Source organism: Macaca thibetana, chromosome 10, assembly GCF_024542745.1.
Source record: "Macaca thibetana thibetana isolate TM-01 chromosome 10, ASM2454274v1, whole genome shotgun sequence".
NCBI lineage: Eukaryota > Metazoa > Chordata > Mammalia > Primates > Cercopithecidae > Macaca > Macaca thibetana.
Window position 1 is genome coordinate 62,686,232 of NC_065587.1, and position 16,086 is coordinate 62,702,317.

At 41.5% G+C, this 16,086-nt stretch overlaps 2 protein-coding genes across 12 annotated transcripts in view; both read right to left on the reverse strand.

The window, feature by feature from the left end:
* MANBAL (mannosidase beta like) overlaps positions 1–16,086 on the reverse strand; it is a 634,273-nt gene that overhangs the window by 96,239 nt on the left and 521,948 nt on the right. The window lies entirely within an intron of this gene.
* RPN2 (ribophorin II) overlaps positions 1–16,086 on the reverse strand; it is a 59,674-nt gene that overhangs the window by 18,100 nt on the left and 25,488 nt on the right. For both annotated transcript variants that reach the window (XM_050807089.1, XM_050807088.1), the window contains exons 7-9: positions 15,836–16,012; positions 13,114–13,232; positions 9,752–9,857 (exon numbers count right to left, since the gene is read on the reverse strand). In XM_050807089.1, coding sequence (XP_050663046.1) covers positions 9,752–9,857; positions 13,114–13,232; positions 15,836–16,012 — 402 coding nt within the window. The remainder of the gene's footprint in view (positions 1–9,751; positions 9,858–13,113; positions 13,233–15,835; positions 16,013–16,086) is intronic.

The following is a 16,086-nucleotide window of genomic DNA, read 5'->3' on the forward strand; positions in this document are numbered from 1 at the left end:
TGCTTACCATGTGAAAGGCACTGGTTTTGTAAAGACTATCTCATTTAATCCTCACAATTCTGTAAGGTATTGCTTTTCAGATAAGGAAATAAAAGATGAGAGAGATGAAGCTGCTCTGCTCAAGATCAGACCGCGAGGAAGTGATCAGGCCATTGTCGAGCTCAGGCACTCTGACTCAGAATCCACGCACTTCAGCTCCTTGTTAGACAGCCATGGTAGTTATCTGTACTGTTCTCCAAGTACTTCTCATTCTCCTTCTGAGCATGTGGTAGAATTCTACTTCCCTGCCCCCATGGAGTCAAGTGTGGCCAATGAAACGTGGGCAGAAGTGAAAGCTTTAAGAATCAATGCGTGATTCTCTCTTTTCCTCTGACATGGACACAATGTCCAGATGCTTGATCCTTCAGCCACGGTCCTGGAGCAAAGATATCATGAAGCAGAGCCTCCAGTTGACCACCTAAAGAATCTAGCATGGGCAAAAAATAAACCTTCGTTGTTTTAAGCCACTGAGATTGGGAGTTTGTTATAAGCACAAACCAATCCATGTTGACTCTTAGAGTGTTTGAATTCTGTATGTCCCGTATAAACATCTTCACTAAGAGGGACTAATGTCAATAAATAAGAAAATTTAAAATTAGATTAAAATCAATGTAAACATCCAAAAGAGACAGAAAACATGTTAAATTTCTGAATTAAAACCCAAGTTTGAATGTGCAAATTATGCAACCCCAAGGCGCTTTTATGTGCAAACAGATCTGTAAGCCTTCCAAATATTTGATAGGTTTGAATGTAACACTTAAGGAAATCCTTGCCAAATCCACTGGTTTATAGTCTAAGTCAGGATCAAGGAATAGAGATAAAGGGATGGGCAAATAATTGAAGGATAGCTTCGGCGGTTTTCTAAAATACCATATTGAGGTGTGACAACCTCAAATCAAGGGCAAAGAAGAAAAATTAAAAAGAGATAAAGATTCCTTTAATAAGAAAGTAATTCCTTCTAATAGCCTTCTTTCCTGCCTCTATAATAACTATTTTATGACAACAGCCTCAATTATCATGTTGAATAGAGGTGTTCTGTTTTGCTTAAAAAAAACTGTAAAGATTTATTACCAGAAGCTGTAACGATATTACCACCTACATTTGAATTCATAGCCACCTATTAGCAGAATTATGTTTAGGATCATTGCCTGTCATTGAGTCTAGGCAACTGGGTGAAATTATGGCAGTGGAGGAGGGAAGATGGCCCATCAGGTTGAATAGACACCCCCAAGAAGGGAGCTTGGAGCCTCTACTTTGGCTCTCTGGGCTCTCTGCTGAGTTAACAGCATTACAACTCACACAAGGATCAGAACCAGAGCAAGCTTTTTTGCATAAAGCACAACCCGACAAGTACTGACATTTCCACTGGAAGACAAACTGGAATGGAAGGCTCAGCCAAAGAAGTGGCCAGAGAGGTTTGATTTGACACCCGCTGAGAACACTTTCCCTGTAGTATGTGGAGCACCTATGTGCAGGGAATACACAGAGATGGCAAGAAATCCTTCCTGTTCCATACACAAACCATAATGACAAGGAACCAGGTTGCTGCTTTAATGTATGTACAAAGTGTTATGAAAGCACAGGAGAAGGAACTGTGACCCAAGTCTGCCCATGGGTGGCCCCGACTGGGGAGTAGGAAACATTCCATAGCAAGAAGACTAAGGAGGAGGCTTGATGGGCTTAGCAGCCCTCCAATTTTGGGAGAGATAGGAGGATTAGCAATACTCTATGCTATAAAAATAATCTGTCTTCATAGTTAACTACTCTGCAATCTTCATCAACGTTAACTAGATAATTCCCTTGTTATTTCTGTAACTCACTCTTAAGAACTCATTCATTTAATTTGTAAATGTGATCTTGGAATCATCATCCCACTGAAACGTCCATAAACAGGAGACTAGCTAAATAAAGAATGATACATGCGTATTATTAATTACCATGGAGCAATTAAAAAGAACAGACTAGGCTGGGCGTGATGGCTCATGCCTGTAATCCAGCACTTTGGGAGGTGGATCATTTGAGGTCAGGAGTTCGAGACCAGCCTGACTGACATGGCAAAACCTTGTCTCTACTAAAAATACAAAAAAATTAGCCAGACGTGGTGACGCACGCCTGTAGTCCCAGCTACTCGGGAGGCTGGGACAGGAAAATAGTTTGAACCCGGAAGGCGGAGGTTGCAGTGAGCCAAGATCACGCCACTGCACTCCAGCCTGGGCAATAGGGCAAGGCTCCGCCTCAAAAGAAAAAAAAAAAAGAATTGTGTAAAGTCTTCAGTGTCTCCTAATGATAGCGATAAGGAAGCTATCAGCTTTTAGGTTTTCACTTAGAATCCTGGCTCTAAACTCTCAGCACTAACTTAGCCACTAAAGCCCGCTAATCAGGATCCAGCTTCGTGTGTGTTCTAAAGACATCCTGAGCATCACCCAACAATGCAGACACATGGAGTGAGCAAAGGGCAAACTGCAGTGAACTTGCATCATTCTTGGTTTGCTCTCAGCCCTAATTTAAAAAGCCTTCCTAAGTTACAGCTTTCTTTGTTGCACATAAACACCCGTAGGGCTGTTCTTAAATAGGGAACAGTTTAAAACAAATCCTTCTGCTCCTAAAATCTCACTATAAATGGGTCTCTGGAAACACTCAAAAGAAAAGCATTTTCATGCTACTCTTTTAAAGCAAATTTAGAAATAAAAATCGTAACTTTTTCCAAAGTCCTCTTTAAAGAGTTCAGTGTAGGAACCCTGTTGATTAGCTGCTTCTTCCTTCCAAGTAACACTGCAGGATTCATTTTTACAATAGGAAAGGGACTTATTTCTCTACTTGAAATGCAGCTAAGCCTGCTTTACACTGGATCATGCTATTCCTTTCTCTGCTTGCACCACATGCCATATACATCTCAAAAAATGTTCTAATGCCAGGAAATGCAGTCTTTCTGCTGGGAGTAATAACACCCCTGTTTAGCTTATTACTGTCAAAAATGATGGTGCATTAGGGGCAATTAATGCTAATGAAAGCTTCCAAAACCCATGCTTCCCCTGACAGCCAGTCCAATGTCAATGAGGGCTATTACAGGACTTCCACAACAAACCACCGTTAATGCACTCTGACCAATGTCGAGCATCTCCTGGGAGGACAAACAGGACCCAGTGACCTGCTCTGAGGCTCTAAGTGTGACTATTACTGAAATTACAAAGAAAATTTGCATATATGGCAAAGGTCAGAGCCGACTCTCTCTCCCTCTCTCTCTCTCACACACACACAAACACACACACACACACACACACACACACCCCTCTAATGTAATAAGGAGGAAGACAGAAGATTTTGTAATGCTTACTCCATCACTAGGGAGGAAAAGGACAGCAAATGGCCTCAATGGGGGCTTATTATCATTGCATGAACAACACCTATTAGCCATTTCTGCTATTTTGTACTTAGATAATTTTTCCAACAATCACAGAAACACTTGGACAAACACCAGATTTGATGTCACAAAATGCCAAGCTGTTACAGTAATCAAGACGGCGTGGTATTGGCATAAGGACAAAAATACAGATTAATGAAATAGAATTATGAGTCCAGAAATCAACCCTTACATTTATGGTCAAGTGATTCCTACAAGGATGTATGTGCCAAGGCCATTCGTTAGGGAAAGCACAGTCTTTTCAACAAATGGTTCTAGGACAACTGCAAAATAAGACTGGACCCCCTACGTCACACCATACACAAAAATTAACTCACAATGAATCAGAAACCTAAGGGTAAGAACCAAAAGTATAAAATTCTTTTTCTACTTTTGAACATAGCAGTAAATCTTCATAACTTTGGATCAGACAATGGTTTCTTAGACATGACACCTAAAGCACAAACAACAACAACAACAACAACAAAATTTTAAAACTGAACTTAATCAAAATTAAAATTTTTTATGCTTCAAAAGACAACATCATGAAAGTGAAAATACAACCTTCAGACTGTGAGAAAATATTTGCAAATCATGTATCTAATAAGGAACCTCTAACCAGAGAAACTCTTACAACTCAAGAATACAAAAAGATAATAAAAAGATAAAGACAAATAAAGATAAAGATAAATGAAAGGAAATAAGAGGTATATAGATTGTGGAAGGAAGAAAAAAAGACCAAAAACATTTTTTTCAATGGACAATGGATTTGAATAGACATTCTTTTAAAGAAGATATACAAAAGACCAATAAGCACATAAAGAGATACTCAACATTATTACCCATCAGAGAAATGGAAATCAAAACCATAATGAGATACCACTTTATACCCACTACGATGGCTAGAATCAAAAAGTCAGATAATAACAAGTGTTGGTGAGGATGTAGTAAAATTGGAACTCTCATACATTGCTGGTAGAAACGTAAAATGGTACAGCTGCTTTGAAAACTTGTTTCTTGAAAAGTGAAACACTGAGTTACCATATGACGCAAGAATTCTATTCCTAAGCATACACCTGAAAGAACTGTGTTCAAACAAAAAGTTATATACAAATGTTCACAGTAGCATTACTCATAAGAGCCAAAAAGGAGAAATACCTCAAATGTTATTAACTAATGAGTAGGTAAACAAAATGTGATATATCCATACAATGGAATATTATTTTGCCATAAAAAGAAATAAAGTACTAATACATGCTACAACATGGAAGAACCTTAAAAGTATTAGGTTAAGTGAAAAAACAAAAAAGCCAGACACAAAAGGTAACATATTGTATGATTCCATTTATACAAAATGTCCCAAATAGGCAACCAGAGAGAAAGAAAGCAGAAAGTAGGAGCAGAGAACGGGAGTGACTACTAAAGACATAACGCTGCTCTCCAGGGTGATAAAAATATTCTGGAATGGCATTCTGGTAAGGGTTGCACACGCCTGTGAATATACTAAAAACACTGGATTGCCTAGTTTAGTTTAGTTTTTTTTTTTTTTTTTTTTTTTTTGGCAGAGACGGGGTTTTACCATGCTGACCAGGCTGGTCTCGAATTCCTGATCTCAGGCGATCCACTCGCCTCGGCCTCCCAAAGTGCTGGGATTATAGGTATAAGCCACGCACTCAGTCTTTTTGTTTTTTTGAGACAAGGTCTCACTCTGTTGCCCAGGCTAGAGTGCAGTAGTGTGATCACAGTTCACTGCAGCCTCAAACTCCTAGGCTCAAGGGATCCTCTTGCCTCAGCCTCTCAAGTAGCTGGGACTACAGGTACATGCCACCATACCCGGCTAATTTATTTTTAAATTTTTGGTAGAGATGGGATCTCCCTGTGTTGCCCAAGTTGTCTCTAACTCCTGGGCTCAAGTGATCCTCCCGCCTCAGCCTCCCAAAGTGCTGGGACGCTTGTCTCTAACTCCTGGACTCAAGCGATCCTCCCTCCTCAGCCTCCTAAAGTGCTGGGATGCTTGTCTCTAACTCCTGGGCTCAAGTGATCATCCCACCTCAGTCTCCCAAAGTGCTGCGATTATAAGCATGGTGGCTCATGCCCAGTCTGAATTACATACTTTAAATTGATAAATTTTATGGTATGAGAATTATACCTCAATAAAGCTGTTATTAAATCAATAAATAAAAGCTAAGTCTCGGCCAGGCCTAGTGGCTCACATCTGTAATCCCAGCACTTTCGGAGGCCGAGTGGGGGAGCGGATCACCTGAGGTCAGGAGTTTGAGACCAGCCTGGCCAACATGGCAAAACCCCGTCTCTACTAAAACTACAAAAAAATTAGCCTGGCAAGGTGGTGTGCACCTGTAATCCCAGCTCCTCAGGAGGCCGAGGCAGGAGAATCAGTTGAACCCAGGAGGCGGAGACGAAGGTTGCAGTGAGCTAAGATCGTGCCACTGTACTCTAGCCTGGACGACAGAGTGCGATTCCGTCTCAAAAAAAAAAAAAAAAGCTAAGTCTGGAAGATTGCCAAAGTTCTGAAGGGCCCGCAATGTGGGAAAACGTCTTTACACCACTCCATCCTGTTCTTCCTCTAAGTGATGCTAGATGGGAACCAAGCACTGAAAAAATAAGATTTAGGCCGGGCATGGTGGCTCACGCCTGTAATCCCAGCACTTCTGGGCGGATCACAAGGTCAAGAGATCAAGACCATCCTGGCCAACATGGTGAGACCCCGTCTCTACTAAAAATACAAAAATTAGCTGGGTGTGGTGGCGCATGCCTGTAGTCCCAGCTACTCAGGAGGCTGAGGCAGAAGAATTGCTTGAACCTGGGAGGCAGAGGTTCCAGTGACCCAGGATTGCACCACTGCATTCCAGCCTGGCAACAGAGCGAGACTGTCTCAAAATAAATAAATAAATAAATAAAATAGGAAGAAGAAAAAGAAGAAGAAGATTTAGTTTCCATCCATAGGAGTTCTCAGCCCAGTGAAAAAGCAATGCAGGTGGTGGTTCACGCCTATAATCCCAGTACTTTGGGAGGCAAAGGTGGGCAGATCACTTGAGCCCAGGAGTTCAAGAGCAGCCTGGGCAACATGGCAAAATCCAGTCTCTAGAAAAAAATACAAAAATTAGCTGGCATGGTGGTACATGCCTGTAGTCCCAGCTACCTGGCAGGTTGAGGTGGGAGGATCACCTGAGCCCAGTAGGTCAAGGCTGCAGTGAGACATGATCACACCAGTGCACTCCAGCCTGGATGGTAAAATGAGACCTTGTCTCAAAAAAAAAAAAAAAAAAAAAAGAAAAAGAAAAAGCAATGCATATAAACAATGGTAATATAATGCAATAAGTACAACTATAGACAGGGTGTAAAATACTACAGCAACAAAAATGAACTTCGGATAGACCGAAGCCTCAAATATAAGGGGAAAACAACTTAAAAACTGTTCAGAAGACACTGGAGGGCCAGGTGCAGTGGCTCACGCCTGTAATCCCAACACTTTGGGAGGCCAAGAGTTGGAGACCAGCCTGGCCAATACGGCAAAACCCTGTATCTACTAAAAATGCAAAAATTAGCTGGGTGTGGTGGCACATACCTGTAGTCCCAGCTACTTGGGAGGCTGAGGCAGGAGAACTGCTTGAACCCGGGAGGCAGAGGTTGTAGTGAGCCAAGATCGCGCCACTATACTCTAGCCTGAGTGACAGAGTGAGACTCTGTCTCAAAAATAAAAAAAAAGAAAAAAGAAAAAACTGGAGAATATCTTTTTGACTTTGGGGTAGCACAGGATCATCTTAAAGAAGACACAAAAAACACAGACTAGCAAAAAACTTATATTTTATTTATTTACTTATTTTTTTGAGACAGTCTCGCTCTGTTGCCCAGGCTGGAGTGCGGTGGTGTGATTTTGGCTCACTGCAACCTCCACCTCCCAGGTTCAAGTGATTCTCCTGCTTCAGCCTCCCAAGTAGCTGGGATTACAGGTGCGTGCCACCACGCCTGGCTAATTTTTGTATTTTCAGTAGAGCCAGGATTTTGCTATATTGGCCAGGCTGCTCTTGAACTCCTGGCCTCAAGTGATCCACCCACCTCAGCCTCCCAAACTGCTGGGATTACAGGCATGAGCCACCTCACCTGGCCCCAGGAAAAGATGCTTAAATTAAGCTTCATTAAAATTAAATTTTGTGCATCAAGAGATGCCATAAAGCAATTCTAGGGGAAGATATCCTATGCTCACAACTAAACATATATCACTCCTAAAAATCAGTAATAAGACTAACAAACCAAAAGAAAACCAGGCAAAGATATGAAACAATTCACTAGAAAGGAAACCTAATTGGCTAATAAATACAAAAAAAGATGTTTAACTTTACCAGTAACCAAGGAAAGACATTAAAACAAGATACCTTTTCATATGCATCAGATTACCAAAACCTAAAAATATCAAATATTGGTACGAATATGGAGAAAAGAGTAATTTGGTGACTGTAACAACAAAAGACTCATGGAAAAGACAATCAGAGGTGGGATCAATAGGACCTGGTAACTGACTAGAAGGTAGAAGTCACAAGAAAGGAAGGGGTTTAGAACTGTGAGGTATAAGCCTGGCATTTAAGATGGACTGGCAGTAGAGGGAAGAAGAGGTTTCAAGAAAAAAAAAAAAAGAACTTTCCTTTTAATTTGTTCAGTTGCAAATACGTCCTCTTAACGTAGGAAACTAACATTAAAAGAATGTGGATTTGAAAGGATCAAGGCACACTCTACAATAGTTTCTATCCATAGTGAACGGACTAAGATCAGATGTCTCATGCTTAAAAGGTCAACACATGAGGTGGACAGATTCGAGTTCCAGAAAACATCTTCCTTTCTGCCAAACTTTAAATGCAAGTGTTGAATCTATCTATGGGAAGTAATGCCCCATTTTTGAAAAGGTCAAACTTTCTAGCTGTTAATTCTGTCATTAAAAGAAAGCAAGTGTCACAGGAGCCAATTTGAGGAGCTCTCCAAAGGCCAAACCTAGGATAAAATGAGCAACAAGATAAATGACAGTCATGGATCACAATGTATATAGTAAAATAAATATCCATGATGCAATTATTGTAAACATATGAATTATAGATAATATATTACATTACAAACATGTTACGATAAAGAATTATTATAGTTATAAATAAATAAACAGGATAAAAAACAGTTATTTTCTTACAGTATTCCAATTTTAAAAATGTAGAACCAATGAAAGAGAAAATCACCCTTTGGCAAACACCACAGTAATAACTATTACAGACAAGATCATGAAGATCCTTACAGAGTCTCAAAGTATCACCCCACAAGACACTTAAATACAAGCAGAAAAACAGCAACTTTACAGCAGAGAAACCTAGCACACAATCACCTTACTCAAGTGATCAAGGTTAACATTACCTGTAATGAGACATATCAACATCATACACTTCATGCTCTGAGTAGGGCAGAGCATTACTTTTGGGATAGAACTGAGGAAAATGCATGACCCGAATCCGATCATGAAGAAACATCAGACAAACACAAACTGAGAGACATTCTACAAATTGAGAGCCAGTTCTCTTCAAGCATCAAGGTCATGAAAGACAAAGAAACCATCTTAAATTGGAAGTAAGAAAGTAGGAAAATGTGTAACTCATCTTAAATAAACTTCTATCTAAAAAGATTACAATGAAAGCCACGGTGCCAGATGGGGTAAATTTCAATTAGCTGGGAAAAATACTCATGTGAACTACCTCATTCCCACAAAGCATCAGGTATATAAGGCTTTCTATCCTTAAAGCTACTTTGACCTTTAACCCAGCTAGAGTTAGCTAAACATCTGAAACACAGTTCATTATAAAAGATTACCGATTTTCTTTTATCCTTTATCCAAATAGCTTCATTATAGTGTTATATATGTGTCATTTGATGCTTTTTGTCATCTACTTGGCATCAAGCACTTTTCTAAACCCACCAAAGCCTATCACACAAAACACTTTAAGAGTTTAAGCCTCGGTGGAATTATGGGTGATTTTTATTTTTTCCACTAACTAAATTTCATGTAAGATAGTAATGCTAAATTATAATGGAAAATGAAAAACTTACAAATAAAATAAAATTCACTATGACCAAGTTCTTGAGTTACTGCCTTGGCTAAGCCTGTCAAACAGCAAAGATTGAACGCAGCCCTCGCTCCACATAAACGCATTAGCTTGGTTGTAGATAAAACTCAATGGACCAGACGATTAATACAGTGTCAGTGTGGCCATTTCCTTGGATATACTAACATGGCAATGGGAAGGAAAGAAAAACACCTACCTCTACGGTATTTGCAATGTAACGGTTGTCACCTTCAACTTTGACAAGGAAGTCATAATAACCACTGGAAAATTTGACGTTCATGAAGTTTAGTTCAAAAACATCCCTGTTAAGAATGACAATGGGCTTAGCAAGAACTCAGGTAGGAAAGTCATGGATATAACAAACAGGAGCTACAAAATGTCTCCTGAAGACTGTTCAAGGCTAGCCCACTCCCTACCTTTTTGACTTCCCACCTCACTTGGGCAATCTCATGCTTATTTTATTTTATTTTATTTTATTTATTTTGAGACAGCTTGTCACTTTTATTTTATTTTGAGACAGGTTCTCACTCTGTCACCCAGGCTGGAGTACAGTGGCGCGATCACAGCTCACCACAGCCTCAAACTCCTAGGCTCAATTGATCCTCCCACCTCAGCCTCCCCAAAAGTTGGGACGGCAGGCACACCCCATCATGACCAGATAATTTTGGGTTTTTTTTGTAGAGACAGGGTCCTGAGATCAAGTGATCCACACGCCTCAGCCTCCCTAAGTGCAGGCTGGGGCGTGAGCCACCGTGCCCAATCCTCATGCTTAATCACAGATTGGAATGTGGAGAAAAGTATCTAAAATGAACACCTCTAGGTTTCCTACATTTTCTTTTCCTTTGTTACTCCCATCACTCCTAAAATTCAAACTCCTTCTGGTAGCTTTCCACAGTGTAATGTAAAATTGGGAAGTTTTTTTTACAGTATGATCCCAATTATGTTTCACAATGACAACAACAAAAATGTAGAAGAAAATACTCCAAAATGTACAAAGAGGTTGGTGTACAACAGTATAATTGTGGCTAATTTTTTGGTATAATTTCGACCTTTCCATGCTTATGATTAAGAAATGCATTTTCTCTCTAAAATTGAAAACTCCTGATCTCAATAACTTACAAACTAATTTAACACTTCAAAAAGTTCCATACAGGGCCAGTGGCTCACGCCTGTAATCCCAGCACTTTGGGAGGCCGAGGCAGGCGGGTCACTTTTGGTCAGGGGTTCAAAACCAGCCTGGGCAACATGGTGAAACCCCATCCCTACTACAAATAAAAAAAAATTAGCCGGGTGTGGTGGCGGGTGCCTGTAATTCCAGCTAATTGGGAGACTGAGGCAGGAGAATTCTACCTGGGAGGCAGAAGTTGCAGTGAACTGAGATCACGCCACTGCACTCCAGCCTGGGCAACAGAGTGAGACTGTCTCAAAAAAAAAAAAAAAAAAAAAAAAAAAGCAGTTAGCTGGGAAAAACACTAATTCATATAAAAATTGACCCTTAATTTTTTTCTTTTAGAGACAGGTCTTACTATGTTGCCCAGACTGATCTTAAGCTCCTCAGTTCAAATGATCTTCCTGCCTCAACCTCCAAGTAGCTGGGACTACAAGTACCTGCTACTGTGCCCAGCTTTACCTTTAATTTTTTGTTTTTGTTTTTGAGACAGAGTCTCTCTCTGTCACCCAGGCTAGAATGATATGGTATGATCATGGCTCACTACAGCCTAGACCTCCCAGCCTCAAGCGATCTTCCCACCTCAGCCTCCCAAGTAGCCGGAACTATAGGCGAGCCACCATACCCAGTAAATTGGGCCTTAGTTTTTAAAAAATTACATAGCAATAATATGCAGTCATTGAAAATCATTGTAAAGGCCGGACATGGTGGCTCACACATGTAATCCCAGCACTTTGGAGGCTGAGGTGGGAGGAGCACCTGAGGTCACATGCCTGTAATCCCAGCCACTGGGGACGCTGAGGCAGTTAGAGACCAGCCTGGCCAACATGATAAAACCCCATCTCTACTGAAAATACAAAAATTAGCCAGGTGTGGTGGCGGGTGCCTGTAATCCCAGCTACTCAGGAGGCTGAGGTAGGAGAATCATTTGAACCTGGGAGGTAGAGATTGCAATGAGCCGAGAACACACCATTGCACTCCAGCCTGGGCAACAAGAAGAAAACTCCATCTCAAAAAAAAAAAAAAAATTGTAAAAGAATATTTAATCCTATAAAAAGAAGTTTGTGTTTGGGAGGCCGAGGTGGGTGGATCACGAGGTCAGGAGATTGAGACCATCCTGGCTAACATGGTGAAACCCCATCTCTACTAAAAATACAAAAAATTAGCCAGGCATGGTGGCAGGCGCCTGTAGTCCCAGCTACTCAGGAGGCTGAGGCAGGAGAATGGTGTGAACCCAGGAGGCGGAGCTTGCAGTGAGCCAAGATCGTGCCACTGCACTCCAGCCTGGGGGACAGAGCGAGACTCTGCCTCAAAAAAAAAAAAAGAAGTTTGTGGCACATTGTTACATATAAAGCATATCCTGATTTTTTTTTTTTTTTTTTAAATAGAGATGGAACCTCACTGTCACCCAGGCTGGAGAGCAATGGCGCCATCTCAGCTCACTGCCAACCTCTGCCACCCGGGTTGAAGCGATTCTCTTGCCTCAGCCTCCGAAGTAGCTGGGACTATAGGCATGCGCCACGACGTCTAATTTTTTGTATTTTTAGTAGAGATGGGTTTTCGCCGTGTTGACCAGGCTGTTTTTGAACTCCTGACCTCAAGTGATCCACCCACCTCGGCCTCCCAAAGTGCTGGGATTGCAGGCGTGAGCCACTACACCCGGCCCCCATCTCTAATTTTTAAAAAAATTTTTTAAAAAGGCCAGGTGCAATGGCTCACACCTGTAATCCCAGCACTTTGGAAGGCCGAGGTGGGTGGATCACTTGAGGTCAGGAGTTCGAAACCATCCTGGCCAACATGGTGAAACCCTGTCTCTACTAAAAATACAAAAAATTAGCCAGGCATGGTGGCGGGCACCTGTAATCCCAGCTAGTCGGAAGGCTGAGGCAGGAGAATTGCTTGAATCCAGGAGGCAGAGTTTGTGGTGAGCTGAGATTGCACCATTGCACTCCAGTCTGGGCAACAAGAGCAAAACTCCGCCTCAAAAAAAAAAAAAAAAAAGTTAGCAAAAGTTATCTCTGAATGGTAGAATTATGGGTGAGTTACATTTTCTTTTTTGTGCTTTTCTGTATTTTTCCTATAATAAACATTTATCAGAAAAAAATCGATAAATATTAAATTTTAAAATAGCTACTTATATCACAATAAGACAGAGCCAACTAGAAATAGAGAATGAAACAGTAAAACCAAATGATCTTCATTTTAAAAATCATTTTCTTATATTTAATTGTAGGCTTTTGATACTAGTAGATCAAATTTACCTAACTGAAACTTCGGTAAATTTGGTTTTATGATCATGGTGACATCTATATTAATCTGTTACACTGGCTGCAGGCTAACTTTCCAAAACAAAGAGGTCAGCGCCCTGCCAAAACATGGCCAAGACTTACCCTACAGGGGTGAAGGATGTCTTCTGGAGGACAGTGGCTCTGGAAGCAACGGATTTAGCATGTTCTAGTTTAACAGTGGCCTGAGTCAGAGGCTGAGACAAAACATTGGTGACTTGCAACTGGAAATAAATAAAAAATTATTTGTTACAACAAAGGCTACAGGAGCAGAGAATTTTGTTACTGGGGTGCTTTATCTATAGGTTGTAAGCTCTGCAGGAGAGCAAACCCCTGCTTTGGGAAATCTTCACAGACCTTGGGTCTGCTGCCTAATCCTAAAATGGATTATTACAGGTGTGAGTCACCACACCTGGTCAATATATTTCCTTCTTTCTGATTCCCTATTCTATCCACTCTGCTACAGAATCTTTAAAAGAATTTATCAGACTGGGCATGGTGGCTCATGCCTGTAATTGCAGTGCTTTGGGAGGCTGAGTCAGGAGGATCACTTGATGCCAGGAGTTCAAGACCAACGTGGGCAACATGGCAAGACGCCGTTTCTACTAAAAAAAAAAAAAAAAAGGTTTTTTAAACTAAAAAATTAGCTGGGCATGGTGTCATGTGCTTATAGTCCCAGATACTGAAGAGGTTGAGGCAGGAGGATTGCTTGAGCCCAAGAGTTAGCATGAGCTATGACTGTGCCACTATACTCCAGCCTGGGAAACAGAGGGAAACCCTGTCTCTGAAAAAGAAAAAAATAAATGTCTCAGCCAGGCTGGGTGCAGTGGCTCACGCCTGTAACTGCAGTACTTTGGGAGGCCGAGATGGGAGTGATTATCATTTAAGGCCAGGAGTTTGGGACCAGCCTGGGCAACACAGTGAGACCTTGTCTCTACCAAACAAATAAATAAATAAATCAGCCAGAAAAATACTTTAGGATGGTACCAGCAATGGGAAAATTAAAGAAATATGGATAACATTAATAACTATCATTTGTTGAAAGTCAACTATATGCATATACCAGGCTAGGCCCTTTACATATATTCTCCTATCAATAGTATGACACAGATAGAATAATCCTTATTGCACAGGTGAAGAAACAAGCCGTAAGAGGTTAAGGGACTGCCAAAGGTCACATGGCCGGTTAAGTAGTTGAGCCAGGACTCAAACCATCTATTTAGTTTCCGAGTCAATTATTTTTCCACTTTGTCCTCTTAGCCCCTCTTGACTCACAGCAAACTATGTTCATCGGGTTACTTTCTACCCAAGTCTTCGTTGAGGGCATACAAGTTGTATGTAGAGAGAAAATGGGCAATTTTGAAGAACAGGGTACTCACTCAGGAGGCTATCTGCAGGGGCCACCAAAGTAGATCTAATGGGACAGACAGGACTGTCCTAAGTGGAAACCCAACACTTAGACATAAAAATAAAATGCTAATTTCTCATGAAGATCTTAGCTTATCACTGGTTCCCAAACAACAGCAACAAAATGCCTCATTTGAGATGAAAGTTCTAAGCATATTCAAGATCTGTGCATTTGCTCTGTTCAAAGAGTTAACACAAAGGAGAAGTCTATGCTTACTGCTGAGTGAAAGGGAGGACTGTGCTATAAAGAGGCAAAAAGATATCCCATCGGGACCAGGGAAGAAGAGAACTGATCAACCATAAACACCAGAATTACTTGAGAATTAAAACAGCTGTTGTAAAATAATATAGTTAGAAAATTTGGGTACTGGAGGAAGTCTATGCTGCAGTGGGCCATGATCGTGCCACAGCACCCCAGCCTGCATGATACAGCGAGACCCTGTCCAAAAAAACAAAACAAAACAAAAAAATACGACAAAGAAAGTTTGGTATTGGGAAAAACATTTTAGAAGCAAGACTTCTCTATACATCTGGAGTTACAGGCCTAGAAATGCAATATTCCTGCACTTATTGAAAGCCTATACTTTTTTTTTTTTTGAGACAGGGTCTCGCTCTGTCACCAGGCTAGAGTGCAGTGCCGCAATCTCGGCTCACTGCAACCTCCGCCTCCCAGGTTCAAGCGATTCTCCTGCCTCAGCCTCCTGAGTAGCTGGGACTACAGGTGCCCGCCACCATGCCCTGCTAATTTTTGTATTCTTAGTAGAGACGGGGTTTTACCATATTGGCCAAGATGGTCTCAATCTCTTGACCTCGTGATCCGCCCGCCTCGGCCTCTCAAAGTGCTGGGATTACAGGCGTGAGCCACTACGCCCAGCCAAGCCTGTACTATTTAAAATCCTCTAGGGAGAGGCCAGGCACGGTGGCTCATACCTGTAATCTCAGCACTTTGGGAGGCTAGTTCAAGGCCAGCCTGGCCATCATGGCAAAACTCCATCTCTACTAAAAATACAAAAATTAGCCAGGCATGGTGGTGTGTGCCTGTGATCCCAGCTACTTGGGAGACTGAGGCACAAGAATCACTTGAAACCAGGAGGTGGAGGCAGCAATGAACCAAAGTCATGCCACTACTCTCCAGCCTGTGTGACAGAGCAAGACTCTGTCTCAAAAAAAGCAATAAAAATAAAAATTAAAAATCCTCCAGGAAAAAAAAATTTTTTTAAATAGAGTTGAAGGGTTCTGTGGCTAGTTCACCCAGTGGTCACGTCTCCATTTCAAGGCTCAGGGAAATGAGCCTTGCCCTCCATTTAATGGGTATGTCCTTGTAAAGGCTACAATTGGCTGTGACCATAGTCCCGATTTCTGAAAGCCTTCCACTAGGAATGACAATCAGAGAGGCACACTTTGAGGATGAATGTCTTACCCTCAGGATAGCCTGTTCGTGAGTGTCGGAAGCAGAGCCCTCGGGCACAACCACAACCGGCACGTGGTAGCGATTATGGGAAAGTACAGCAGCCGCAGAGGCCACGCTGAAGGCTTCGGAGAGGGACTCAAAGTTCTTCTTGCTGAAGATTGCGTTCATCAGCTGGATGACCTGATCCTGAAAGAAACATGAAATGCAGCCATTTCTCTTCCTCTGCTGGGAAGGTGGGAGGGCCACTGCTGTAGAGGAAA